The sequence below is a fragment of the Neovison vison genome, chromosome 5 (genome assembly GCF_020171115.1).
Source record: "Neovison vison isolate M4711 chromosome 5, ASM_NN_V1, whole genome shotgun sequence".
NCBI lineage: Eukaryota > Metazoa > Chordata > Mammalia > Carnivora > Mustelidae > Neogale > Neogale vison.
The window spans coordinates 20,549,509-20,575,482 of record NC_058095.1 but is presented as its reverse complement, the minus strand read 5'-3'; the positions used below and the strand labels follow the sequence as shown (position 1 = coordinate 20,575,482).

The following is a 25,974-nucleotide window of genomic DNA, read 5'->3' as shown; positions in this document are numbered from 1 at the left end:
TCTGTGTGTTAGTTTTATTTTCTTTGCTTTGGTCTATACAAAAAAACCAATAACCAAAAACATAAAGCAAGAATAATAAAACTCTCTGCTGGGACCTCCCCCAGCCCCCCACACCCATGTGCAGGAGGTGGTGGTGGGTTTGAAACAGGAAGGGGAAGAGAAAGCCCCCCCACCGCACACCAGAGGGGTCAGCCAAGAGCACTTCTCAGGAGACAGCTAGGGCAGCTGTGGGTGGGAAGGGGCGTGAGGGAAACACCCCCAGGGCTCCCGGGAAGGGGCCGAAGCCAGCTGAGCGTCCTGGAGAGAGGTACAGCAGTGGCCCGGAGTGGGGGGACTCACTCTCTGCATCTCTGTCCCATCTCCGTGGTCCGTCCCTGAACTTTTCCAAACAAGCTTTGGATTCTGGACTTTGGGCCTTGAACCTGGGTCCTGGACACCCCAGGAGATCAGGAACAGCTGGTAGGTTGGAGTTCGGTGAGACAGTCAGGCCCAAAGAAGGAACCAAAGCGCAGTGCGGCCAGGCCCCTCTGGAGTCAGGCTACCCGGGGTGGGGCTGGGGGTGGGGGGTGACTGCTGGGGGAGGGAAGAGCGTGGGTGATTGAGTCTAAAGCTTTAGTGCCAGGGCCACAGAGGTGGGGAGGGGGTGTTGGGCCCTAGACCCACAGCCCAAGACAGAAAAGCAGGAGCAGATCACCATCCCAAGAAAGACCCTACAAGAGGACCTCTGGAGGCGTGGGGTTCGGCGAGAAGTCGCGGCCCTGCTCCCCGGGGCTCAGGCACTTTTCTGTCCGCCCCTTCGCCTGTACAGAGAGCCTCTCAGATGAGGAATTGCACCTGTGGGGGGGGGAGCAGACACAGAGGGGTCAGGGCAGGCCTGCGGCCCCTAGGATCTTGTTACCCAGCCACTACCCACAGGAGGGACGGGACTCCCTGCCCCCAGCAAGATGAGGGACCAGGGCAGGCCAAGGCACAGCCCTTCCTTGGGGGAGCTCAATAGCAAAACGCCCCACACTCGATCCCTGCCAAAAAGAGCCAGGGTTTCAGAGGAAACATGACAAGCCTCTGTGAGAAGGTTCTAGAGGGCAGGAAAAGTGTGTCTCGACAGCCCATGGGCATGAGGGAGGGCTGCGAAGCAGGAAGGCGCCATACCGGAGTAGGGCCCGCTAGGCCAGCACGTGGTCCCCCGCGGGGTACGGGGGCCTCAGGCCGTCGCTGTAGGTGTCGATGGGATAGTCCGGGTCTATCTCCATGTGCATATCCAGGGGGTCCAGGGGCACGTCGCTTGAGTACATGGGGCGGTAGGTGGCATCCATGTCTGGGGAAGAGAAGGCAAGAGGACCTTCTACGGTCTGTAGACCACTCTGCTGGACAACCCTCAGTCCATCTCCAGGGGGCCTGACCCCTCTCCAACCTCCCGTATCAGGGGGCCTAGAGAGGAGTGTGTGTGGACACTACACAGAGAAGCTGCCTTGGATCGTTCAGCCTTGGAGACACAGTGCCTCTTGTCGCTCACATCCACAGAGAACCCACACCTCAGGCTCCCGGTCTCCCGGTGGTCCCCGAGGAACTCTGCACACACTTACCATCTGCATAGGGTTCATTGATGGGGATCATGCTCTGGGCCTAAGGAAAGAGACAGAGAAACATTGGGGGAGTGGAGAAGGATGGACAACGTAGGCTCTGGGCTGGGGCGTGGGCAGCTAGAAACGGTGCTAGAAAAGGGGCCAGGGAAAAGCAAAGACCCCTCAGAAGAAGAGAAGATGAAACAGGGTTACACAGTGCCCCAAGGGACTCCTCTCCTCGGGCATCCCCTCCTAGGGTGGAAGGGCCCACCATTCATGCTTGGGGAAACCCACAGAACTACAACAGCCCTGGGGCCAGCAGCGCATGGGACAACATGAGAACAGGTACCAGGGGCTCACCCACCCCTCAGAAACAGATAGTTCGCCCTACTACTCCCATCTGCTAGAAACTGTCATCAGAGATCCAATTATAAAATAAAAATCTATGAAGTTGATAGTGTAGTAGGAGCCCCCTTAAAATTGCTGTCCTTGAGCAGTGTGCGACTTGCACAACCATATGTTGCAGTCCAGCCCACGATACTCACAGCCTCCCAGGCAGCTGGGTCATGCTTGAAGAGGGAGTTGGTGAGCTCTACAGACACACGCTTACGGTAATCTGGGTTCTTGTCCTCGGAGATGCGGAACAAGACAGCAGCAGCGTAGGTGGCTGAGCAGAGAGGAAAGGAAAAACCAGTTCAGGCGCTTGCCTCCACCCTGGCTGGAGGACCAAGACCCAGCCCTCCTCTGCCACCCCCTCACCCAGAGCATGCCCCTCACCGGTGCCCTCATTGCGGGAGTGCAGGAGCTCCATGAGTGGAGCCGAGGCCCCCTCAGCATCAATGGCGTCAGCTGCTTCCTTGTCCTGGGCTAGTTCACACAGGACCCCAGCGGCCACACGCTGGATGTTCTCCACTGATGAGTACAGGAGCTGGGGAGAGGGTGCATGGGGTGGGGAAGGGGTGCAGGTGGGTGAGGTGTAAGGTGGGTTGGCAGCCAGTCTCCCAACCCTGTCCATCTCCGCCTTTCTTTTCTGGATTTTTTTTTTTAAGATTTTATTTATTTATTTGACAGAGTAAGACACAGTGAGAGAGGGAACACAAGCAGGGGGAGTGGGAGAGAGAAGCAGGCTTCCCACTGAGCAGGGAGCCCAAGGCGGGGCTTGATCCCAGGACCCTGGGATCATGACCTGAGCCAAAGGCAGACGCTTAACGACTGAGCCACCCAGGTGCACCCCCTCTTTTTCTGGATTTAACACAAGCTCCTACTAGAAGGTGTGGAAAGTCTAAGAAAAGTATAAAGAAACAGGAAAGAAAATCAGCCATCATTCCCCACCCTCTGTTAATACACTGATGTAATACACTGATCAGGTTTTTTTTTAAATCATAATCCTGTTTTATTTATATATATATATATATATTTTTTTTTTTTTTCTTTTAAGATTTTATTTATTTGACAAAGGGGAGAGACAGCTAGAGAGGGAACACAAGCAGGGGGAATAGGAGTAGGAGAAGCAGCCTACCCACTGAGCAGGGAGCCCGATGCAGGGCTCCATCCCAGGACCCTGAGATCACCACCTAAGCCAAAGGCAGATGCGTAACGACTGAACCACCCAGGTGGCCCTATATATATAAATTTTGATTCCTGTTTTGTTTATTTTTTTAAGCATTTTCTTTTTAAAGATTTTATTTTGGGGTGCCTTGGGTGGCTTAGGCACCGACGGCATCCCTTACTCTGAACTCTAGTAATTAAAGAGAAGAAATTCCAAAAGCAAAAAAATTCTTCAACCTCATTGTATATAGCCATGATAAAACGAATCATTCTTTTTTTAACCATTCCCTTATCATTGGCCATTCATTTTGTTTTCAATTATTGTAAGTCGCATACTGTGCTTGCTGGCTGTAGGTTATACATTTCTGCCACATTTTAAATAATGTTAAAATGATTTCACAAGAAGAAAATCCCAGGTGAGGGACTCGATCCCAGAACCCTGAGATCATGACCTGAGCTGAGATCAAGTGTCAGAGGCTTGACACCAACTGAGCCACCCAGGAGCCCCAGACATGAGTATCTCCAAGTTTCTCCATGCAGATGGCAGAACTGCCTTCTGGGGAGGGTTGGCCATCTTCTCTTCTCCCTGGTGGGGTCTGGGGCTGTCTATTTCATCACATCTTCGCCAGCCCAGGGCGAAGCCCAGGGCACTCCCTTTCCTTCCACCCCAATTTGATAGTGGAAAATGGAATCTCACTGGGAGCATGAGCTTCCTGCCTCTCAACTCCTGGGGTTGAGCACTGCTTGTCATGAGGGACCTGGGGATTGCTCTGCCTCTGCCTGTCTAACCACTGGGGTCCTGTCTTAGGGAGCTTTTTTATATAAAGGATATTAAACTCTTGCCTATTGTGACACTTGCAAACATTTTCCAAGTGTGCTACTGACTTTTTCATGCTTTTTAGGCTATTTCTGACATACAGATGATTTTTTTTTTTTTTTAAAGATTTTACTTATTTATTTGACAGACAAAGATCACAAGTAGGCAGAGAGGCAGGCAGGGAGAGAGGGGGAAGCAGGCTCCCCGCCAAGCAGAGAGCCCGATGTGTGGCTCTATCCCAGGACCCTGGGACCATGACCTGAGCCAAAGGCAGAGGCCTTAACCCACTGAGCCACCCAGGCGCCCCTGACATACAGTTGATTTTAATGTTTATGTGGTCAAATCTGGAGGTAATTTTTCTTGTTTGTGATCTATTTCTTGCTTTTTTTTTTAAATTTATTTTAAGACTTTATTTATTTATTTGACAAAGACAGAGAAAGCACACAAGCAGGGGAGTGGGAGAAGGAAAAGCAGGCTCCACGATGCTTGATTCCAGGACCCCAGGATCATGACCTAAGCCAAAGCCAGACATTTAACCAACTGAGCCACCCAGGCGTCCCTCTTCCCTTGGTTTTGAGCCTGGAAAGCCTCCATGCAGGGATATGCTAAGCACTCACTCCTGGTGTGGCCACTTTTTCCACACTCCTCCAAAGACCTCTTTTTTTAAGATTTTATTTATTTATTTGACAGAGAGAGATCACAAATAGAGAGGCAGGCAGAGAGAGAGAGGAGGAAGCAGGCTCCCCGCCGAGCAGAGAGCCCAATGCGGGACTCGATCCCAGGACCCTGAGATCATGACCTGAGCCGAAGGCAGCGGCCCAACCCACTGAGCCACCCAGGCGCCCCTCCAAAGACCTCTTGCTGCCTGACCCAAACCCACCAAACCCATGGCTGCTGAGTTCCCCCTTTCTGTCAAGGGGGTGAGCAGGGGTTGGAGGGTCCTCTCCTGTCCACTTGCCCCAGACTCACCTGTACAAACAGGGGGATGGTGTTGAGTCGGAAGATCTCCATGCGGTTCATGGGATCCCGGGCGAGGATGTGCAGGGCTCCAGTGCAGCCCTCCACAATCTCCTCCATCCTCACACCGTCCTGCACAAGAGGAGTCACTGGGACGTGGCAACCAATGGTCCTTGGACCCGGCCACACGCCCCCACCATGACAATCCAACAAACCTCACAGATCCCTGGAGATCGCCTCAGTGACAACTTGCCTCCCCGCTTACACACACACACGCACACATACATTCACCAACAGGACAACCCGACTCCCACAGAAGGCTGGCTCACCGTGTAGGGCTGCTGTGTGCCTGCAGCCACGTGGCGCTGGGCATCCTGGTGAGCCTTGACCAGCAGCTGGACAAGGCGGGGGATAACCGCGGCCTCCTGCAGCGGTGCATGGTTTGCTGGGCACAGAGCCAGATTCCTGATCAGGCCGATGGTCGCCTGAAAGAACAATGACAATGATAGGGACAGTTCTTGGCCCATCTGGAGAATTCCAACTTTCCAGCATCATCTCCCCCTTCCCTTGTCATCTCTCTGTGCCCCAGACCAAACACAGACATGCTGGAAGATCTCCAGACCATGAGACCACTCCCCAGCCCATGTCCCTTATTCCACTGGATCTGTGGGTTCTCACATCTAATAGCCCCAGCTAAAATGATACCCTATTCCAGAACATTCTACTAGCCCCATACCCTGACCCTCACCCTTGTCCCTTTTCTCAACAGCCTCCCTTCCCCTAGACACCTGCTTTTCTGTTAAGTCCCAAACCATGATTATCAGGGAGTCCTTGCTACGGCTGACCCCAGAGCTTCCTGCTTTAGTGATATGCACACTGCAGTCAATCCCCAGCAAGGCAGCTCTGGAAAGAAGCCTCTTCCCTGGGGCACCCCATCTCCCAGGGACCACTCTGGCCTCCCAGAGTCCCTCATCTCATCTGACCCTTGGAAAAAAAGCAGCCAGGAGGGCAGGGACAGAAGTCGTGAGAGAGGAGGATGTGAGCACAAGACAGATGGCCTGCCATGGTCCCCTGTCAGTGAGCTGTTAGGTCAAACCCTCCCCCTACCTCCGGCTTGCTGTAGGGACCAACCCCAGGGAGGGACGACATGGTTTTTTCTCCCCCCTCACTACGGATTGTTAAAAATTCAATGTATAACTCCTTAGACTCATTCTTATTTGTCCTGTCAGACTGTCTAAAATTTCACCAGTGGGAGCCCTGCCAGCTTGCTCTTCGCTACCCAGGCAGCCCCCTTCACACCCTTAACTACAGCAGATGCTAACTGCCCCCCACCCCGAACCCTGTTAGTATCCCCCCCTGAATTTTAGCGGGACACATGGCCTTCGGACCAACGACACTTGGCTAGCCTCCCTGTATCTAGACGGTGTGATTAAGACCTACAGCGTGAGTGGAAGTGATGTGTTCCACGAACCAACCACACCCCCTGGGAACCTGTTAGAAATGCAGCATCTCGAGCCCACCCCAGCCTACGGACTCGGGGCCTCTCTGTCACAGCAGCCTTGCCTGGACCCATCCAGCACCTAAGCCTGCCCACAGAGAGCTCCTTCCCCTCGCCCAGCCCCCACCGCAGCCCCCCACGGCACCTTCACCAACGGCCACTGGTTGGGCTGGTTGAGCAGCTTGACGATGGCCGGGATGCCGTAGTTGAGGCGCACGGAGTTCTGGGCCATCTCGGCCTCGGGGTGGCGGCTGGTGAGGTGGCGCAGGGCGCAGACGGCAGGCTCCGTGATGTCGTCCTTGTCGCCCGCACGCAGGATGGCATGGATGAGAGCCTCCACGCCGCTGTTCTGGGTCACCAGCGTCTTATTCTTGCTGTTGTTGCACGTCAGGTTGGACAGAGTGCCCGTGGCACAGGTGAGGACGTTGACGTCGTCCACGCTCAGCTGGTTCACGAGAATCTTCAGCACACTTTCCAGGCCCTCCTGTGGGTTGTGGGTGAGACAGCGGAGAGGGAGGGAGATGTTGCACTCCCAGAAGTTCTCCTCACATCTGTCCTACGGGAGCGAGATGGCCTGACAGGGTCTAAAGCCCACTCAGCCGAGAGTCAACGGGCCCTGACCCGTGCCCCGGAGACTTCATCCTGTGCCACTGCCGAGGACACCCCAGGAAAAGGGGGTACTCGCCCCCCAGGCCACCGTTGCTCAGAGCAGCCGAGGGACTCCCCCACACAGCCACAGCCTGCAGGCCAGCTGTGAACCCTGGCCTGTCTCTAAGTGCCCCTGCCCCCTGTGTCCTCAAACCCATGCAGGGCCAGGAGGAAAGTGCAGAGGTGGCCACATGCTTCAGGGGCCCAGCTGGCCTGCTCTTCCCAGCCTCTCATCTTTCTGGGCCTTTGTGCTGCCCCCCTCGGGGGTCCCCAGGCCAAATCCAGTTTCGGGGACCATCACTGACCCAAAAGCCTCACTCCTCCCATGGGGAGCCCCAGGGGCCTTGTGGTAGAAGAGGAAGACTCCAGGCTCTGGGATGACACCGCTGAGTCCCAGCTCTGCCATTTACCAGCTGTGACCAAGGGCCATTACGTAATTCCCTGGGCCCCCATTTCTTCACCTGATCACCTGGGTCCCCTATCCCACCTCTAGCTGTTGAAAGGGGTGAGCAAGCTAAGGTCCACAAGTGCCCAGCTGGTTCCAGCATGTGGCCAGGGCTGAATAAACTGCCTGTTGGTGGGGGTGTGGGGGTCTCTTCAGAATGGCAGTCGGGCTGGAAGGAGGGATTAGCAGTCTTGTTCTAAAACCACGTTTTTCCTTAAACTGTGTGTTTAGCCACCAGAGTGCCCCCCCCCACCCCGTATCCTGATGTATCACTTCTGCTCCTCGCAGGGTCTAGGTCGAAACTGTTTCCCAGGGACCACCTGAACTCAGCTTAGGAACATCAGCCCCTAGAGCCTGAAGCTAAAGGGATGAGGATTTCAGGGTGTTTCCAGCCTCAGCCACAACACACAAGATTTTGGGCCTCAGGCTTCCCATGGCTCCTAAGGGCAGAGTTCCAGACAGGAGCCTGTGCGCAGCAAGAGGGGAGGATGAGCTGGCTGGGGAGGTGGGCCCGGGCCCAAACACTCCCCCCTTCACCTGTTTGGTGGCCACATCCGAGAGGTTGCGCAGGGTCCAGAGGCAGTTCTGCACGAGGCGAGGGCTGTTGCTTGTCAGGTGTTTGCCCAAGGCCTGCATCCCACCTGGGGCAAGGGACAGGGAGCACGTCAGTCACAGGGAGCATGGCTCACCAAGACTGGCTGCTGCACAAGTCGTTCCCCTCCGCCCCCCCGCCACTATCCCGGCCCTCCTGGCCACGCGGGCCACCCTCGCAGGCCACACTCACCAGCCTCCACAATGGCAGGCTTATTGCTGGGACACACGGACAGCACCTTGAGCACACGGCTGGTGGTCCAGAGCAGCTTCTCGTAACTGTAGTTACGCATGATCTGCACGAGGGCCTGGGGTCCTCCGTTGGCCAGGATGATGAGCTTAGGGGGGACAGTGGAAAGTGAGTGGGAGACAAACAGGAAACAGGACAAGAAACAAGGAAAGGAGAGGGTACGACAGAGCTGTCACTACTGAACTTCGGCGAAAACCTGAATCGCTTCTGGGACTACTAAAAACGCCAAAAATTGAAAAAAGCGTAATACACAATGCTGACAAGGATAAAGTCAAACTGTATTAACAAACACCACCACCACCACCACCACCACCGTTGGAAGTAATACAATCCTTCCGAAAGACGTTTGGCAATCTGGGTAAAAGCCCACAAATATTAAAAACCCGCAGCCTCCCTGATGAAAAAATTGTCCACTCTTTGGGAAAAGCCATGTGCCCAAAGCTGTTCATTACAGCACTGTTCATAAAGGCAGAAAGGCCAGAGCAATCTAAATGCCCTCCCTAAGAAGGTGGTCTGGGGGCCCCACTTCATGAAAGGCTATTTGCCACAACAGAGGGTGATTTTAAGGATGGGGGGGATTAAAAATACGCAGAAAACAAATGCAACGTTGTACATTTGCCATGGCTACAACCGCGTACAAATGACCCCACGCGATGGCCTTGCGGGAAGCAGATGGAGATAGCAGTGGTTGCGTGAGGACAGTGACTTTTTTCCTTTTCCTTATCCTCAAAATATTCAGTTCTACGATGAAAGATGTCCAGCTGCGTATACTCATATTTAACCGGAAAAGGGTAAGGACTCGGGGCCAGAAGTTGGTGCTGGGCAGACTGTGCCCTGGCGGACTGTGAGGCGGGGCTAGGGGCGGGGCGCAGCACACCTTGCTCTCCTGGTTGCCATAAGCCAGCAGCTGCAGGCAGTCCGTGGTGATGGCCAGGAACTTGGGGTTGTTCTTGTTGAGCAGGGGCACCATCTTCTGCAGCCCGTCGGCCAGACGCACGGCCATCTTGGCGCCCTCCTGGTACAGCAGCAAATTGTGCAGTGTGGTGATGGCGTAGAACAGGACCGACTCCACGGGGGAGCTGGGATGATGGGCAAGGGGTTAACGTGAGTCGGGTCCCAAGGGGCTTGGCATGAATGTGGGCTACCTCCCCGACGAAGCCTTCCCCATACCAACACCCCTGTGGAATAGCCCTTGACTTAAAAATCTCATCGTCCCTTGAGCCCCGCCCCACTCTTAGCGATCTCCCCTCTGGGACCATGACTCCTCCCCCTGGGCTCATAGCCCAGGGTTGGGCACACAGTAGGTCTACTACCATGTGGGAGGCCATGTGCTACAGAGGTCCTGGGAGGGAGGGGGTCAGAGTATCTCCAATCTCAAGGAACTCACAGCCTGGAATGGACATACGGAGTAAGACCAAGGGACCTTGCAAGGTTGGGAAAAATATGGAAGGCAAGGAACACTCTCTGCTGTTCCCTCTGCCCTGGATACTCTTCCTTTCGTTGACAAGGGCCAGACCGTGCTCATCTGTCAACCCCCTGCTGTAGTGTGCACAGCTGGTCAGAGCTCTTGAGCAATGTTGGGCAGACCGCTCTCGAACCTATAATTAATGTGCTCGTTCCTTACGTGCCAGTCTCCTCTGCTTGGCTGTGAGGAGCTAAGCTCCAGGACTGGGCATGGGGTTGCACGTGGCACACAGTAGGTCCTCAATAAATGTTGTATGGAAGCCCAAGGGAAGGGAGGCCCTGGGATCCCACAGTAGGTAGGGGTGGGTACCTGAGCATGCGGACCAGAGCAGGGATGCCGCCTGACTTGAAGATGGCGAGCAGCCCCTCACGGTGGTGGGAGAGGTTGTGCAGGATGCTGGTGGTGCAGCGGGCCGTGTCCAGGTCACTGGTGTTCTGCATGGTGCGTACCACGGCTGCCACCAATTGGGGCGAGCCCATCAGCGCCCGCCGAGACGCCTCTTTCTTGGATAGCTGGTTCACAATCATGGCTGCCTTGGTCACTACCACCTGAGCCGGAGGGGAGGGATGGGAAAAAGTGAGCAGATGGGCTGGGCCAGCTGTCACAGAGAGATGGAGAGGCCCAGTGGCCCCCTCCACAAAGTTCAGAGTGACCCAGCTCAGACTCTCCCCTCCCTGCTGATGGGGCCTATGGTAAGGCCATTCCCTGCAGACTTCCTGTCCTCTCCGCTCTCTGTCCCGCCCCCGCCCCAGCCAGGTCCCTCACGGACCGGGTCCTCATCGTTGAGTAGTTTGGTGAGTTCAGGCAGGGCCCGGGTGGCCAGCTCTGCGTCGTCCTGGTAGTTGATGAGATGTACAATGGCTGACTTGAGCAGCTGGGACGGCTCGGCCAGCCGCTGCAGGTTGGTGCTCTGGCCGTCCACCTGGGTGGCCAGCAGCAGCGAGCTGTCTTCCCCTGTCACACCAGGACACATGGCCTCCCGCACTCGCTTGGCTCTGGCCGTCGTGGACATCTGGTACTCCAGATCACCTGGAGGGTGAGCCATGGGCAGGGACTGAGCCATACAAGGTGCATTGTGGGGGAACACTGGGGAGCAGGGCAGGCCTTGTAGACAGACAACCTGTGTCCTTGGGACTGACCCCGACCAAGGCCCCAGTTACACCCCTCACACAGATCTGCCACTAACCGGGGTGGTTAAGTCAGCCGTAAAATGGGGCGCCACCTGGTCTGCCCATCATGGAGAATTCTTAGGGGAATTATTTACTAGTTATAAATCCCTCTGAAAAAAAGGGATCATTCCATCACTACGAACCTGTTCGTGAATGTTACTATTCACAGGAATATTTAACATCTTTTGAGTACTCACTATGTGCTTAGCAGTGAAGTAAAAGCTTTTCGTATATTTTCTCATTTATCTTGTAATAACCCTATGAGATAAGTACTATTGGGGCGCCTGGGTGGCTCAGTGGGTTAAGCCGCTGCCTTCGGCTCAGGTCATGATCCCAGCGTCCTGGGATCGAGTCCCGCATCGGGCTCTCTGCTGAGCGGAGAGCCTGCTTTCCTCTCTCTCTCTCTCTCTCTCTCTCTGCCTGCCTCTCTGCCTACTTGTGATCTCTCTCTGTCAAATAAATAAATAGAATCTTAAAAAAAAAAAAAAAAGAGATAAGTACTATTATCAGCTCCATTTTACACACGGGGAAACTGAGGCACAGAGAGATTCTAGGAGCCCAAGCTGGGGTCTGAACTCAGCCTGACTCCAGAGCCGAAACCCCAACCCTATACACCTCCCTTAACAATCAGGTTGGGGTAGCAGGAGACAACCTAGGTCTCCTTTCAACCCTGAAATCTCATGATTCTAATTACTCATCATCTCCAAAAGAGGCAAGTCTCCCATTACAGAGGCAAGCAAAGAGAGGCCCCAAGGGCCACCCAGTATCATACAGATCAGAGGGAAAGGTGGGAGTGTGGGTTTCAGAAAATACGAGGAGGGTTCTCAGCTCAGACTCTGGGTTCCACCCCCTGGGTGAGTCCAGGAGTCCTATAAGTAGGCGCCCAAGATTCCCAGGCAGCCCTGCCCTGGGCAAGTGTCCAGATGCCCCGGGGAGAGAGGCGGACATTCCACCCTCCAATTATTCAGGAAGGAGGAGATACCCACAGAGCTTTCCCACCTGAATGCTGTACTTTGAGCTATTAACACAATGGCTGGCCCCCGCCCACTGTCAGGAAGGAGAGTCCTGGGCACCGAGACTGAGCTCCACAGGGCCTCCACCTGTCCCAGCCCACCCCGCACCTGTCCCAGCACCCACAGCTCAATGTTCGGAGCCCTGGAGGCAACCGTGGACAGCGGTCCTAGGGCCCACGTACTCCCCTCCCCCAGAGAGGCCAGCGCCCCAGCCAGAAGCCCCAGGCCCGGGAGCCAGCAGCTGGGTCGTCTTGCCACCAACTAGCCTCAGCCTACCTGCAGGTCTCCTCCTACCCTCAATGGGAGCCCTACCTCCCCATCAAACTTGAGGCTCCTAGAGCAAAGGCAGCATCTTCCCCAACAGACCAGGGGTCCCCTGAGGGCAATAGGGATGCCTCGAGGGCCAAGACCATGCCTTCAGACTGGCAGGAAAGGTCTTCACTTCCCCCCGCCCTACTAGAGGTTCAGGGAAGAGGAATCTACCCCCTCTCAGATGGGGGAACGCCAAAGTAGCTGTGCCTCCTCCCACAGACAGGAGCCCCCCAACCTAGTCTGCCTCCTTCTGTTGCGCCCTCCCTCCAGGGCCCAGGCTGTTTTTCTGCTGAAGTATTTCCGTGGAATAGTTTCCATGCAAGAGTCCCCGGTGATCCTGACCTTGGCTCTGGGGCACCGGGGTGTAGGTGGTGGTCTTCTTGAGCGTGTACTGGCGCCCGCAGGCATCATCCTCTTCCATGATGCCCTTGCTACTGACCGAGGGCACACAGGTGTTGGCACCTGAGTGGATGCCAGAGTCATAGGTGTATGTTTGCTGCCACTCAGTCACCTTGATGGGTTGTTCGATCAGGTTCATCACTTCCATGGCGGCTGCTGGGGACACAGGAATGGCAGGAAATCAGCTGGCTCCAGGGAGGCATCCCATGACCTGGTGTAGCCTGCAGCTCTAGCCCATCCTCAGGCCCAGGGACGGACTGCCCACAATGGGATACCCAAGGGTGAGTCCTGGGCTTAGATCTCTAACCTCCAGCCCAGGGTGGGGTGAGACCCATGGGCAGTGGGGCAACAAAGAGCCAGAGGTCCCGACCCAGCCCTGAGCTCGCTCACTTCGCTGTCCCCGCCTAACACTCCCAGAGCAAAAGATACACAGGGCCTCCAGCAGCTTCTGGGGTCCCGCAGACCCACCCTGGTGCACTGGGGCTCCCTGGGAAAGTCTCTGATGAGGTACCTACACCCCAAACATTGAGCAGGAAACTGGGTGGGGCAGGGAAGCAGTCAGACGGGTTTCTCCGGAGAGCCCTGGAGGCCAATGGAAGCCATCAAAGTCTCCCTTGAGACTCCAGGATCTCAGGACCTTTCCTGAAGATGGGGTGGGATCACAAGAGACCCCAGAGGCCCAAGTCCTGAGATCCCTGTCTCTCCAGCACCCCAGCTCCTAGAGCCTTTTCCAGAATTCCGAGCCCCAATGACTATTATCAGCCACACACTACTGGGCCAATTCCCCTCTCCGTAGAGCCCAACCCTCATTTGGAAAATGGGGTACCACGTCCCTTGCAGGTTCTCATAGGGCAGATTTGTAAAGGACCCAGCTCAGTGCTGGGCACATCGTAGGTGCTCAGTGTTGGTGACCGTGGCCATGCCCGTGGCCGTGCCCGTGCCATGTAGCAACACCATCTCTTCCTCAGGGGGGTTTTCTCACCTCCTGTCCTCCTAAAACCCAGACTAGAGATAAGGAATAGAGGAGGCCTGGGGTGGGGGTGGGGGTCACTGCTATTCAGGCACACCTCCCTCTCCCTGCAGAAACTTGGGGGCACCTGAGATTCATGAATTGCTGGGACCTATTGTGGACCAGGGTAGTGAATTCTCTCCTGGTCTGCTGGGCATCCCTGTCCCGGGAGCTGACCTCCAGAATCCTGCCCTTGGGAGGTGAGGCTCGGGAAGCTATACTCCGGGGAGAGCCTCTATCCCACCCCCACCCCCAACTAGAGCATTCTCGAATGCCATCATCCTCACGAGCATGTGCTCCCCCTTTATGGACAGGGAGCCTGAGGCTCCACCAGGGGAGGGGGCACAGAAAAGAAATGGCAGAGCTGGGACAGGGCAGAGCTGGGACAGACACTCAGGTCTGTGCCCTTTGCACACACAGTGTGGCGTCAGACAGCAGACCCCAGGCCGGTCCACCCACAAAGGTAGACACGACGCAGCCCCTCATACTACTGTCCCCTCCTGATGGGGGTCCGGGTGAGGCCCAGCACGGTTCAGCTGGCTCAGCCTGGCCCCGCCCCAGGAACGAAGTCAGCAGGGTCTGTCCTCCCAGAGCCACCCTGGTGGGGGGTGGCTTGGGGAGGATGTATGATCCTCAGGCCTCCCTGCCTTTTATGGCAACACGGGCTCCTTCCCTGCCTGCGAGCGCACCTGGAACAAGCAGAGGCAGGAGCCAAACCAGCTCCCAGCCACCTCCTTCCTCTCCTCCCTTCACCCCAAGTGACTCAGAGTTTCGAGCTGATAAACAGAAGCAGGCCCAGAGCGCCCCAGAGAGCAGGCTCCGTGCCACCAGCTGCATCCAGCTGCTTCCCAGGCACCAGCAGGCGCCCCCGGGGAGGAGCCCTGGGCCGTGCCAGCACTGCCGAAGGGAGGTAAAGCTCTAGAAGCTGCACAGATCTAGCCACTATACCAGGCAGAAGGCTGAGCCCACAGCTGGGCCCCAAGCTTGTCCTCAGATCTGCTCAGGACGAACTAGAAATCTCCAGCCAGGATCAGTAAGAACACCCCATCAGAGCCAGAAGAGCCCTCCACAGTGGAGGCCCAGCCAGAGGGGAGCAGGCCTCACCCCAAACTTCAGGGCTCACACCTCCTCCTCTTGCCGGCCCCACAGCCAAGGGACCACTGAGGTCAAGGCTGGCCACAGGAGGGGGATTTTCCCAGCAGGCCCCTCAGCATCCCTGCCAACCCAGGCTTGAAGCCAAGAGAAGCTGAGGGCTGATGGTTGGCAGCTGCCCAGGGAGAGACAGAGGCCACAGAGAGGTCAAAGGGTCCACGGGGCGGGGGCGGGGGCGGGGAGGCCACACAGCTGCTTTTACTGTCAAATGAATCTCCCGCGTGCCTCAAAGCCACCTGGGCGGGCATGTGTGGCGCCCAGTTTCCAGCTGAAAAGACAGAGACACCACCCTGAGAAGAGGGCAGCGATCTGCTCAGATCGGGGTTCTCCTTGCGGCACACCGGCCTCCAGCCCACTCACGGGGGCTGCTCCCCTGGCTCCTGACAGTGGAGGAGAGGGGGCCAGACACCAGTGTATGAGGGGGCGGCCAGGGCAAGGGAAGCGTGGAGCCCCTTGCCAGCGGGCAGAGAGGCTGGGGAGGCCCAGGCCGCTCACAGCTGGACACCCAGCACCGGCTACATCAGGAGTCCCAGGCCCCGGCCCTGGTCCCAGCTCAGCCACAAGCTTACTGGTGTCCTGAGACATTCCTTGCCCTCTGTGTGTCATCTACAGGAAGAACAGCCCAGCTGATCTCAGAGGAACGGGGATCTCTAAGACTCAGGCTTCCCAGGACAGACAAGAGAAGGCTAAGGGTGGACCAGGGGAGACACGGCACACAGTTCAGGGAGGACACCCCCCCCCCCACACACACACCAGAACCCTTCTCCAGGAATGGATCCCAGAGTGAGCTCCTCCTGCAGCAGGAAGGCCAGGAGTCAGACGTCAGGCAGTCCTGTGAGGCCGCCCCACCTTTCTCCTCACGGGCTCACAGGAAAAACAAGGGAATTCTCTCACCAAGAAACAGAAGTGCTATTTGGGCAGTTCCCACGGTGCAGGGGGCCGCACCCAGCTTGGTCTTGCCCCTCTCCACCCTGGACCAGAGCAGGCCCTGCCACAGTGCCCCTGGACAGAGCCGGGGTGGAAGTGGGCGAGACAGGCGTGGGCCCTGCTCCCGAGCTCCAGCCACTCAGAGCCGGGCAGAGCCGGGCAGAGGCAGACACGGGGCGGGCAGCCTTCCTTTCTGAAGGGCATGGGGGGCCCTTTGTTCAGCAGCTTGCTCTCTCCTGCAGGCCTGGGGCTACACAGGGTGGGGTGCCAACAGTACCGGGGACAGGAAGAGAAGCCTGGGCCCTGGAGAAGGAGCGCCAAGGAACCTCCCCACGGAGGTGCAGAGTGGGAGGGTGCAGGTGACCTTTGGATATACCCTGCGCTCCATTCCTGCTTCCTCCCCAGCAAGGCCACCCCAGTGGGCTGTCCCTGGGCACCCTAAGTCCAGTGGGTCCCGGCACAGCGAGGTCCAGTCCTGACATTCGAAGTAACCACCCCCCGCGTGCCAGGCGGGCTCAGTGGGAGGACCAGGAACTCTTGATCCCAGGGTTGTAGTGTCTAGCACCACGTTGGGTGTAGCAATTGCTTAGAAATAAAATCTTTTTAAAAAACTAAATAAAAACAAAAACCCTGCCCCCAGAGCTACCTCAGGCCCCTGCCCCCTCCAGCACCGCTGTCAGTGCTGGGCACGGCTGGGCTGGGCAGCACGATGCCAAGGTTCAATGAAACACCTGGAAACACGGACAAGAATGGGCCGCCCGGGAGGCCTGCGGCAAGGAGGCATGAGGGAGCTTGAAGAGCAGGCAGGGCCCTCCAGAAGTTCCTCGGGCCAGCACCCTGTGGATGCCGATCACAGCTCCGTGTCAGAGGGAAGGGGCTTTGGGCAGAGCAGGAGAGCCTGGAAGTCAGGGGAAGGGATCAGTCTAGCCCTACCCCTCACTGGCTGCATGCCCTCAGGCAAGTCATCTGATTTCCTTAAGCCATCTGCAAAGTAGAGATGATCCAGCCACTCCTTTCTTCAGACCCCATGTGGTGGATCTCACACAGCCATGACCGTGACCAGGGAAGCCCTCTTTCAATAGTCAAGGCCCAGGCCAGCTTTCTTCTACTAGCCCAGCGCAGACATGGCAAAGGAGGAGCCCAGCAGAGCTAGGCCTGGCAAGGTGGCCAAGAGCCAGCCTGCTTTTTGGGACCCAGGACCAGGGAGTGTGTCTGTCTCCCAGCCTTAAGCCCAATACAATACAATATTGAGGGTGGGGTGTGGCTGGGGAGGAAGTTATGTCTGGTCCAGGAGAGGCGACCCAGTGCTGCCCACTGCCCTCTCCTCACTCCCCTCTTCCCGGTCACATGGGCTGCCTCCTGCAGCCAGGGGTGGCCAGGCCAGTCAGGCTGGGACATGCCCCACATAGCAGTCCCCAGAGAGAAGCTGGGCTGAGCAGGGTCACCAGCCCCCACCCTTCCTGACTGTCTCTGACTTCAGTCCAGATCTGGCCAGCGGTCCCAAGAACTGACCGAAACAGACCCTAGTAAAGTAGAGACAGACGTGACTGCTTCCCTCTAGAGCCCTGTCTCCCCCATCAGGCTGAGGCTTCCCAAATAGGCCTCTCCCGTCAAGACTGGGCTCCAGCAGGAAACACCCCCACAGATTAGAGGTTCCTGGACAGATTCTGTAGTTTCTCCTTTCAGAATGGTGATTCTGAGCAGGCAGAGACCGAAACGGGCACCACCTATGGCCAGGACCCTGGGGACACGAGAAGACAGAGGAGCCCATCCTCCTGAATGCTTCCAGAGGAAAACCCTCACTTCCGGTCTGGAGGACAGCCCAAGCTGCTGCCCAGGACTGGATGGGGGTCGGGGAGGCTCAGGTCAGGCCGTCCCAGCTGCTGTTTGTTTTCTTCCTTCTGGGCTCCTTCCCAAAGCAAACAAATCAGGGTGGGAAAATGAAGGGGACTTGGAGGAGAGGGAAATGCAAGGCCAGGTGGCTCGACCCCAAGAACCTCCGGGCTCCCCTGGAAGAGGGCTCCAGCTGGAGCTCCGGTCTCTGCTGGTGACCCTGTGGGCAAAAACCCAAACCAGTGGATCACCCCAAACCAGGGCTCCTGAGACTGGAAAAACACTGAAGCCAGCCTCAGGAAACAGCATAAGGTTGACTTGTGTCAGTGAGGCCCCACACACCAGTGTCCCCAAGGGGGCTGGGCAGCCCTGACCCCAGCTGGTATCCCCTCCTTAGGGCGTGGTCCCCCAGGGTTCATTCTGCAAGGATCTGCCTGACCCTCTCTCAGGAAGTACAGGAAGAACCAACCCTGAGTTCCCTGATTTGCTGGAGAAAACTAGGATTTGGATAAAGGTTTGGTTAAAATGTGTTATTGTATACAGGGCATGAGATCATCAAGGCAGAGGCTAAGAAACAAGAAAAGAGAGGGGAAAAAAATGTTAGTGGCAGGATTATGGAGTAGGATTATGGGGGCTTTTTTCTTCTCTTGTAAACTTTTCTAAACTTTCAATTATTTTTTACAATGATCAGATATTACTTTTCCATCGAGAGAGGAGGAATCAGAGCCCAACCTCCTCCTCATCCCCAAATAAACATACTGATTGCTCAGCCCATGCCAACTCTGCCTGTCCCTGACCCTCAGCCCAGTGTCCCTACAGTGGAGAGAAGGCAAGGCCTGTGAACCCACATTCTGCAGGTCACGGAGAGCTGAGCTTCTTGTCCAGTGGGCCCCCAAAGGCTGAGGTGCCAGGAGGCTGAGCAAAGGGCTTTCTCTTCAGGCCTGGCCAAGGAAGTTGCTAGAAATTGGAGCAGTCCATGCCCCCAGACCTTCATCAGATTCAACCATGTCCCAGGAAAGAGGCCTCAAAACGTCACTTGCAGGGACACAAAGCTGGGTGGCCTGCCCCAGCCACACCTCTCTTTCTCTTTGTAGAGGGTCACTGGGCCAGCCAGCTCAAGGATACCTGTCCCTCTTACTGCCAGGACTCTCTTCTCTCCGAAGATACCAGACTGAGACTTTCCTTTCCCCAGGGACCCCAACAGACCTCAGACTGGCACCAAAGGTACTGAGTCCTGCCTGCACTCTCTCCTGGGCCACAATGGCGCTCCTCCAGCTCCGGCAGACAGAGCCCTGCTCCCTCCTCTTCAGAGAAGAGTCACCTCTGACCTTCCATCTCTCCTTTTTACTCAGCAATGCAAGATCTCATCTCTGACAGACAGGAAGTCCTTCCTCCTGTCTAGCCGCCATTCTTTCCCTAAGAACATCAGTCCCCAGGGGCGCCTGGGTGGCTCAGTGGGTTGAGCCTCTGCCTTCGGCTCAGGTCATGATCTCAGGGTCCTGGGACCGAGCCCGGCATCAGGCTCTCCACTCAGCGGGAAGCCTGCTTACCACCCCCCTCTCTGCCTCTCTGCCTACTTGTGATCTCTGTCAAATTATAAACAAAATCTTAAAAAAAAAAAAAAAAAGAAAAAAGAACATCAGTCCCAGTGGCTCTTGTGTCCCCAGGGGTGATGGCACCCTCTTTATAGCATCAGTCAGGACTGAGATCGTGGTCTTTCCTTCTCTGTCACATCAAGTGCCCTCAGCCTTCTCTTCTCCAGGATCAATAATCTCCATGCCCAGGGTGCCCTCTTGACCTCAAGGGATCCAAAAACCCAATGCTGAGAGACTCAGTGCCTGGTGTGCACCCACACAGAGAGAGGCCCCATATCCCAGGCCCATTCTGGTGTCTGGAGCCCAGTGGGCAGAGGCGCCAAAGCCAGGCGGGTCTGAGAAGACTGTGACACCACCACCCTCGCTCAGGGACCAAGGCTCTGGCTGACCCCACCCCCATCCCCTGAAAGGCCCCCCCAACTCCCCCCAGCTCCCAGAAAGAGGACAGCCAGCTCTTGGCCCCAGAACAAGCAGTACTGACGGCACAATCCTACAGCACACCATGGCCCAGTCCTAAATCTCTCATTTCTCCCTTTTCCCCAGAGACCAGGCTCCCCTTGATCTTGGCCCAGCCCCAGCCCCCAGCAAAGCAGGAAGCCCCACTTCCTATACAGGGACAAGCCCAGAGCAGCCAGGATCTGGCCCAGCACAAACCAGGAGGCGGCAGCAGCTTTGACCCCTGCCCTCCTCTCTCCCCCACCAGCCTCCTCCACACATGGCCACAGGCTCTGGCCTTGGGGAGATGGCCCCCTCCCCCAAACTAAAAACCAAGCCAGGGAGCTTTCAAAGGGCTGGAGGCTAGGACATGAGTCACCCCCTCCTGACCAACCTGCCCCCACCTTCGCTACCCACACAAACCTTCCTGGTTCATTTAGAATTGTCTTCTCCCCAAAGTCCCAAGCAGAGGCTCTCCGAACAGTGGCATGTTCTTCCCAGAGCTGCGGTGGGTTGATACGTGGTAAGATGGGCTCTGGGCTTGGAACCAGAGGACCCAAAGGCTAGTCTTGGCAGCTGCTTGGGTCTCACTCTGTAATCTCTGGCACTTTACTTCACTTCCCTGGGTTTCAGTTTCCTCCTCTGCTGAATGGGGTGATTATACCTGCCTCTAGGGATTGTCCTAAGGAATGAGCGAGAACACTCAAAGAAACCACTTGTATCTGTAAAGCCCTCCTGTAAAGCATTCTTAGTTACCATCTGTCAAATACTATTGGCAGTGGGTATTACTCCCATTTTGCAGAGGTCACTGAGGCTCAGAGAGATGAAGGGACCTCCCCGAAGCCACACAGGTAATGAGTGGCAGAGCTGAGACTCAAACCCAGCTCAGGCCACGCCCATTTCACTGTGCTTAGAAATGGCCCCCACAGTCCTTCCACTGACAGTCAATCACCCCACCTCATTCTCAGGCAGCCCCTCTCCGCTACCCCTCAGGGGAGCCTGCCCCTCCAGCCTCCAGAAAGGGATTGTTCTACACTTTGTTCCTACACATTCACGCAGCCTTGGCCCTGGCAGCCCCAACAAAGGCTCCAGAAGGAATGGGGGTGGGGCAAGGTGGAGAGAGGGTTTCTGTCACCCAAGCTAGTGCTTCATCTAGCAAGGAATGACTCATTGGATCCTACTTTTTCCCCTCCTACCTCCAGCCAGGAGAACCCTACCAGTTGCCACCAAGAACCTCCTTGCAATACTTCCTCACTATTATCTTTTGATCACAGCCACAAACCAGATTAGCTAAACTAATCATTTAACCAATGTAATTACAACGCCTTCCCCTCCTCCACTCTGGCACACGGAAGAGGGAAAACAGGTTATTTTGGCCCAAATTCCATGACCTTTTGGCTCCCCAGAGGTACACTACCCATTAAAGAAGGATGGGGTTCTCTCCTCCTCCTTTCCCACCCCCAGGGCACTTCAGGGGGATGGGTCTGAACCCTCCCCTCTCCCCCAACTACAACCTAGAAAGGGGTGGTAGGGTCTTCCCAACTGAGTTAGGCCAAGCAGCCCTGATTCCTTCCAACACTCCCTTCACCCCAGGACTGAGGGAGAGCCTGGCTCTTCCATTCCCCCAAGGAAGCTGGCATCCAAAATCCTGCAGAAAGATCACACTTCAGATTTTTTAAAAACCAGTGCTCAAAGCCTGGGGATCTCCAGCTCTGCCCAGGGAAGGCGCCCTCAGTAAACTGGGGGCCCTCGTGCCTGTCTCCTGAAACCTTGTCCCCATGCCTGTCCCACTCGCCCCACCCAACTCTCTCAGGAAGGGGAGGCTGGGAGACTGACTGCAAAAGCCTCCAGAAGGAATTGTACCTTCAAAATCCAGAAATCAAAAGGCAACCAAACCCCAAGCTCCACACTTTTCAGCCTCAAAGACCATCCAGCTATATAACGTGGGGGATGGGGGAGAGTGAAAAAAAGGCCAGAACAATCGCTCCCCCCACCCTCGTTGGTTTGACCGGGCCCTGCCCCACCCCCATTCCTGGGGAGGGGGCAAAGCTTGAGAGCGAGCCACTGGCGCTAGCCTCAAGCGAGGGGGTGTGGTGGTCCCGGGAGGCAGGAAGAGAAGGAAGAAGCGGCTTCCCCTTTGGCCCACGCCCCCCACCCCTGCCCCCACCTCGGGTCCCAGGGGCCCAGCAAACAGGATGGAGGTGGGGGCAGGGAGGACTGGGTCAGAGCGCAGGCACTGGCCCTAGCTCAGCCGTGCGGGCTGGGGGAGGAAGCTTTGCTCCAAGACTGACCCCCTAAGCCTAAGCCTGGGGGAAAAACCTTGGGCAAGGAGGCAGGAAAACCCGCAGAGAAATCTGCGGTGAATACTTCCTCCTAGAAAGTTTGTTTGGGGTGATTTTTTTCGATAATAAGAGGTTAGTGAAGAAGAGTAGTCCTGTTCCCTGTCGACGCTCTGGTAGCAGCAGCTACTGGAAACTGGGCCAGGGAATTCTCCAACCAGCCACGACCCCTCCGCTCAGACCCCAGTCCGGGCCACGGACGTCAGACACCAGCTGGCCGCGCAACCCCGGCCCTGCGCCAGTTCCCCTGTCATTCCATCCCACCTCCGATGGCAGAGCCCTAGCCCGGCACCCACCGGGGCGGAGGGTGGCGCGGCAGGTACTGTACGGACGAGGCGGGGAGCTGGAGGGCCGGGCCTCTGGACTCCGAGTGCTCACCTGCTCCGCAGGTGGGGCCCGCGTCGCTGGGAAAACGTGTGCTCGGCCCCCACGGTTGGGCAAGCCGGGCGCAGACAATAGGGCCCCACCCAAGCCTGGGGGAGTAGAGAGGGAGGGAAAGCGAGGATGACGCGTGAGGTGGGGTGAGGGTGGCCCCAAAGACACCAGCGGCAGCAAGTTTCCCGAACTGTACATTCCGGACTACAGAGTGAGCCCTGGGACGCCGAGGAGCAAGGCTAAGTCTCCCTCGCAAGAGTCAGAGCGAGAGTCGGGGACTCCGCGTCGGGCGAGCTCCACCGGCCACAGGTCAGGCGCGACCCCAGAGGCACCTGCCCTCATCCCTCCCTGCCCTTCGCGGATCTCCAGCTCTCGCAGCCCCCAGCGCATTCGGCCGGAACCTCGCGCCCCCTGACTCGCCGCGCCCAAGCGCCCCAGCGCGCCCCCTGCCGCTGGTGCAGGGTGGAGCTCTGCGGCTCACTCCCTCACCTGCCCGGAGACGGCAGGGATCGACCTCTCGGTCGTTCGCCGCCCTTCCCTCGCCCCAGCGATCCCTGCCCCGATCGTCCGCACCTGCTTATGGAGCCTGGCCGGGCTGGGTGTAGGGGTCGGGCCGGGCTGGGAGCCGGCGCGGGCAGCGAACTGAGCTCGGCGCGCTCGGGCGGCGGCTGCTCCGGACTCTGGCCAAGGCAGCAACTCAGTAACCGAACAAAAGGCGAAGGGACCTGACAGCCAAGCCACGCCTCTCGCCCCCTCGAAGCTCCGCCCCTAGGGAAACGCCCACCCGCTGATGAGGGTTCACTGGCTGCCTCTCCTGGCAGTCCCGTCGAGGGGCGGAGCCTCACGCCCAGTCCTCTTCCACCGCCGCCTCTGTTTATCCGCTGGCCATTGGCCCCAGGGACTGCTAGTCGGCTCTGGGGACCGCCTCCAACTTGAGGTTTCATCCTCACGCCGCACCTATTGGCAGATAGAAGGTTACTTCCTCCTGATTGGGCAAGGGATTGTCAGTAAGACTAAGGAAAGAACCAATGGGAAGGATGGGGTGTGTCTTGCCCCACCCTAGCTCTGAGCAGGTGAGACTCATTGCTCTCCCCTTCCCCCTACCTGTCCAACAGGTGAGTCAGGAGGCGCCATGGGAAAGGACAGACGCCTTCACAGGTCAGCCAACTCAGCGTCAGGAATGATGCTTCTTTGGGCTTATTCACCCTTGCCACAGAGGGATAATAACATATTTGTATAGCACTTCATAGGCTTTTTTTTCTGGGTTGGGATTTTTCCCCCAAAGACAGACTGCTCATGAGATTTCGAATTAGAAGGCCTGGGTTTGGGTTCTGCCACTTAGTATCTACATGATCTCAGCCAGTTACCTCATCTTTCATCCTGTTTCTCTTCATCTGTAAAATGGGTATATTAGCTGTTTGTCTCATGGAGGGTGCAGGAATAAAATTAAGGTCTCTGAAGTCACTTGGACAACTGCTAAAAGTTAGAATTTAAAGATAGGGGTTTATTTAATTCTCACGACAATTCTGAAAAAAAAATTTTAAGAACAAAATGAGCATCATTTCGACAATGGGGAAGCTGAAATTCAGAGAAGTCACAAAACAACAAAGTAGCATATCCTACACTGGAACCCCTTTCTTCTCATTTCAAGGCCCACCAAACGCATGTTCTCCTGGTGGAATAATAGCATAGACATAAATGTTAAAGCAGTGGGGAGGGGTGGGGAGAAAAGAAAAAAAAAATTCTGGGAAGAGACAGAAGAGCAATGATTTGGGACAAAGATAGAGAAAATAGTGGTGGGTTTTGGGGAAAATCAGGCATCAGATCTAAAGGAAATCAACACAAGCATAAAAGAAATGGGGCAGCAGCCCTCTCGGTGGTGGAAGATCGTGGGTTAGTTATCAGAAAGAACTTCCCAATAGGCAAGAAGGTCAAGAAGATAAGGGTCTTTCTGTTCTGTTGGTAATGAAATGGATGCCCACTTTCATGGATGTCCGGTTTGCTGAACTTACCACGGATATTCATTCATCAGCACTTAAGTATTGAGCACCAACTGTATGTTCAGCACCAGATGAGACCCTGGTAACACAGAAAATCAAAATGATCCCAATCCCCAAAGGGTTCCCAGAGAGCTAAGTGTAAACAGGTCATCTTAGCCACTCGGAGTATGTGGGAATTGGGGGAGTAGTTATCAAGAAAAGGTCCTCCCTCAAACAAGTTCTATAGTCCCAAAGCTAGCGCCTAGGGTGGGCTTCGTGAGGGCAACCCAGCAGTATCCTTAACCACTTTCCCACTAGAGAAAGGAATGGTGGCCAAAACAGTCTCACTTCTGAGGCTAGTGCCATCCAGGAAGCCTTCCTGGAGGGGATCAGGGAGACATCAACATCCTTAACCAGACATCATTCCACATGCCAGGGCCACTGCCCTTTACTTTGTTTCCTTGACTCCCCCTCCTCTTGCTTTTTTTAGTATCTTCCTCCCTACTGCTCCCCTCAACCCCCAGCCAGGTAGAACAGTAGCCAGCCCTCAGCTTGGGAGGAATAGAGCTGCTCTCCCTATCCCCTGCCCACCTCCCCACCCACACCCTTGCACACAGACACACACACTTCCCAGACCCGAGCCTGACTTCACTCTTTTCTTCCTCTCTTCCTCTCTCTGCATACAGGCTGTTAATACCAGAGGAGTGGAAGAGCCTGGTGGAATAAAGGGGCACAAATAGGGCTTCAGAATTAAGCCTGTGTGTGTGTGTGTGTGTGTGTGTGTCTCCCCAGAATGTTCCCTGCACGTCAACCTGGGACAAGCTGCGACATGCTGGCACCAAAGCTAAGCATTGGGCTGGGACTGGGTGGAGGCACCACCCAATGCAGCAGGAAAGACTTGAATAAGAGCTATGACTCTTCCCAGATCAAGGGATTTCAGCACATTTATTATGCACCTACTGTGTGCCTGCCTGCCAGGCACTGAGGATTCATCCGTAGGATACAGAAAAGAATCAGAAAATGATGTTTACTACCATGAGCTACCTGGGTAGAGGATTTGGTCTCAAGGGGCAAAGAGGTGCCTAGGGACAGGGATGAGAGTCACTGTGACCACAGTCTCCCCGGTAGCTTGAATTTAAGGCCACAGGAACATCCTACCTAGGCCCCTTCCTCCAAGCCTTTAAATAAATAAAGGCAGGGATGTCTCTGTTTGACAAATCTCCCAGAAAGGTGCGTCTCCAGCCTCCCTTATATGAATACCCTTGCCTCCTTTTATTCTAAGTTCCTTCTTGTGTCTAGCTTCACTTCGTATTCCTGAATTTTGAGCTCATTTCTCTTGCCCAGAGCTCAGGGGAAGCAGAGTTCTTGGGCCATGAAGAACACAAATGGTTAATACAACCTTGCAGCTTTCTGGGTTGGCAGAGTAAAGAAAGAAAGGGCACCAAGGGGCTTATCCCCAAGCTGCCCTAGAGATGGAGATTACCAGCAAAGAGGAGTATGAGGAGGGTCTGATGTTGGGATGTTGGGGTGAGGGAACTAGTGGGGACCAGGGAGGTGCTTCCCTGTGGGAAGGTGAACAATGGCCAGGCTGCTCTCCTCGGCTCATCCCTGCAGGCCTCTGGGCCATATAAGGAGGCGGAAGAGATGCTGTTGTCT

The 25,974-nt window shown here is 56.0% G+C and overlaps 1 protein-coding gene across 2 annotated transcripts; it reads right to left on the bottom strand.

Annotated features, from left to right (window-relative positions):
• LOC122906220 (junction plakoglobin) lies at positions 1–23,050 on the bottom strand. Of its 2 annotated transcripts, none has more exons than XM_044247945.1 (15): positions 22,913–23,050; positions 12,618–12,830; positions 10,551–10,810; positions 10,091–10,329; positions 9,194–9,395; positions 8,260–8,404; positions 8,013–8,116; positions 6,528–6,866; positions 5,214–5,369; positions 4,897–5,016; positions 2,340–2,490; positions 2,108–2,229; positions 1,584–1,623; positions 1,150–1,315; positions 1–834 (listed from the first exon to the last, which is right to left on the bottom strand). In XM_044247945.1, exons 2-14 carry the CDS (start codon positions 12,820–12,822, stop codon positions 1,164–1,166), a joined length of 2,235 nt encoding a protein of 744 aa, XP_044103880.1. In that variant the 5' UTR covers positions 12,823–12,830; positions 22,913–23,050; the 3' UTR covers positions 1–834; positions 1,150–1,163. The 2 variants fall into 2 exon arrangements, with proteins under 2 accessions (XP_044103880.1, XP_044103881.1); XM_044247946.1 differs by having other exon boundaries at positions 12,618–12,827.
• Positions 23,051–25,974: the final 2,924 nt, after the last annotated feature.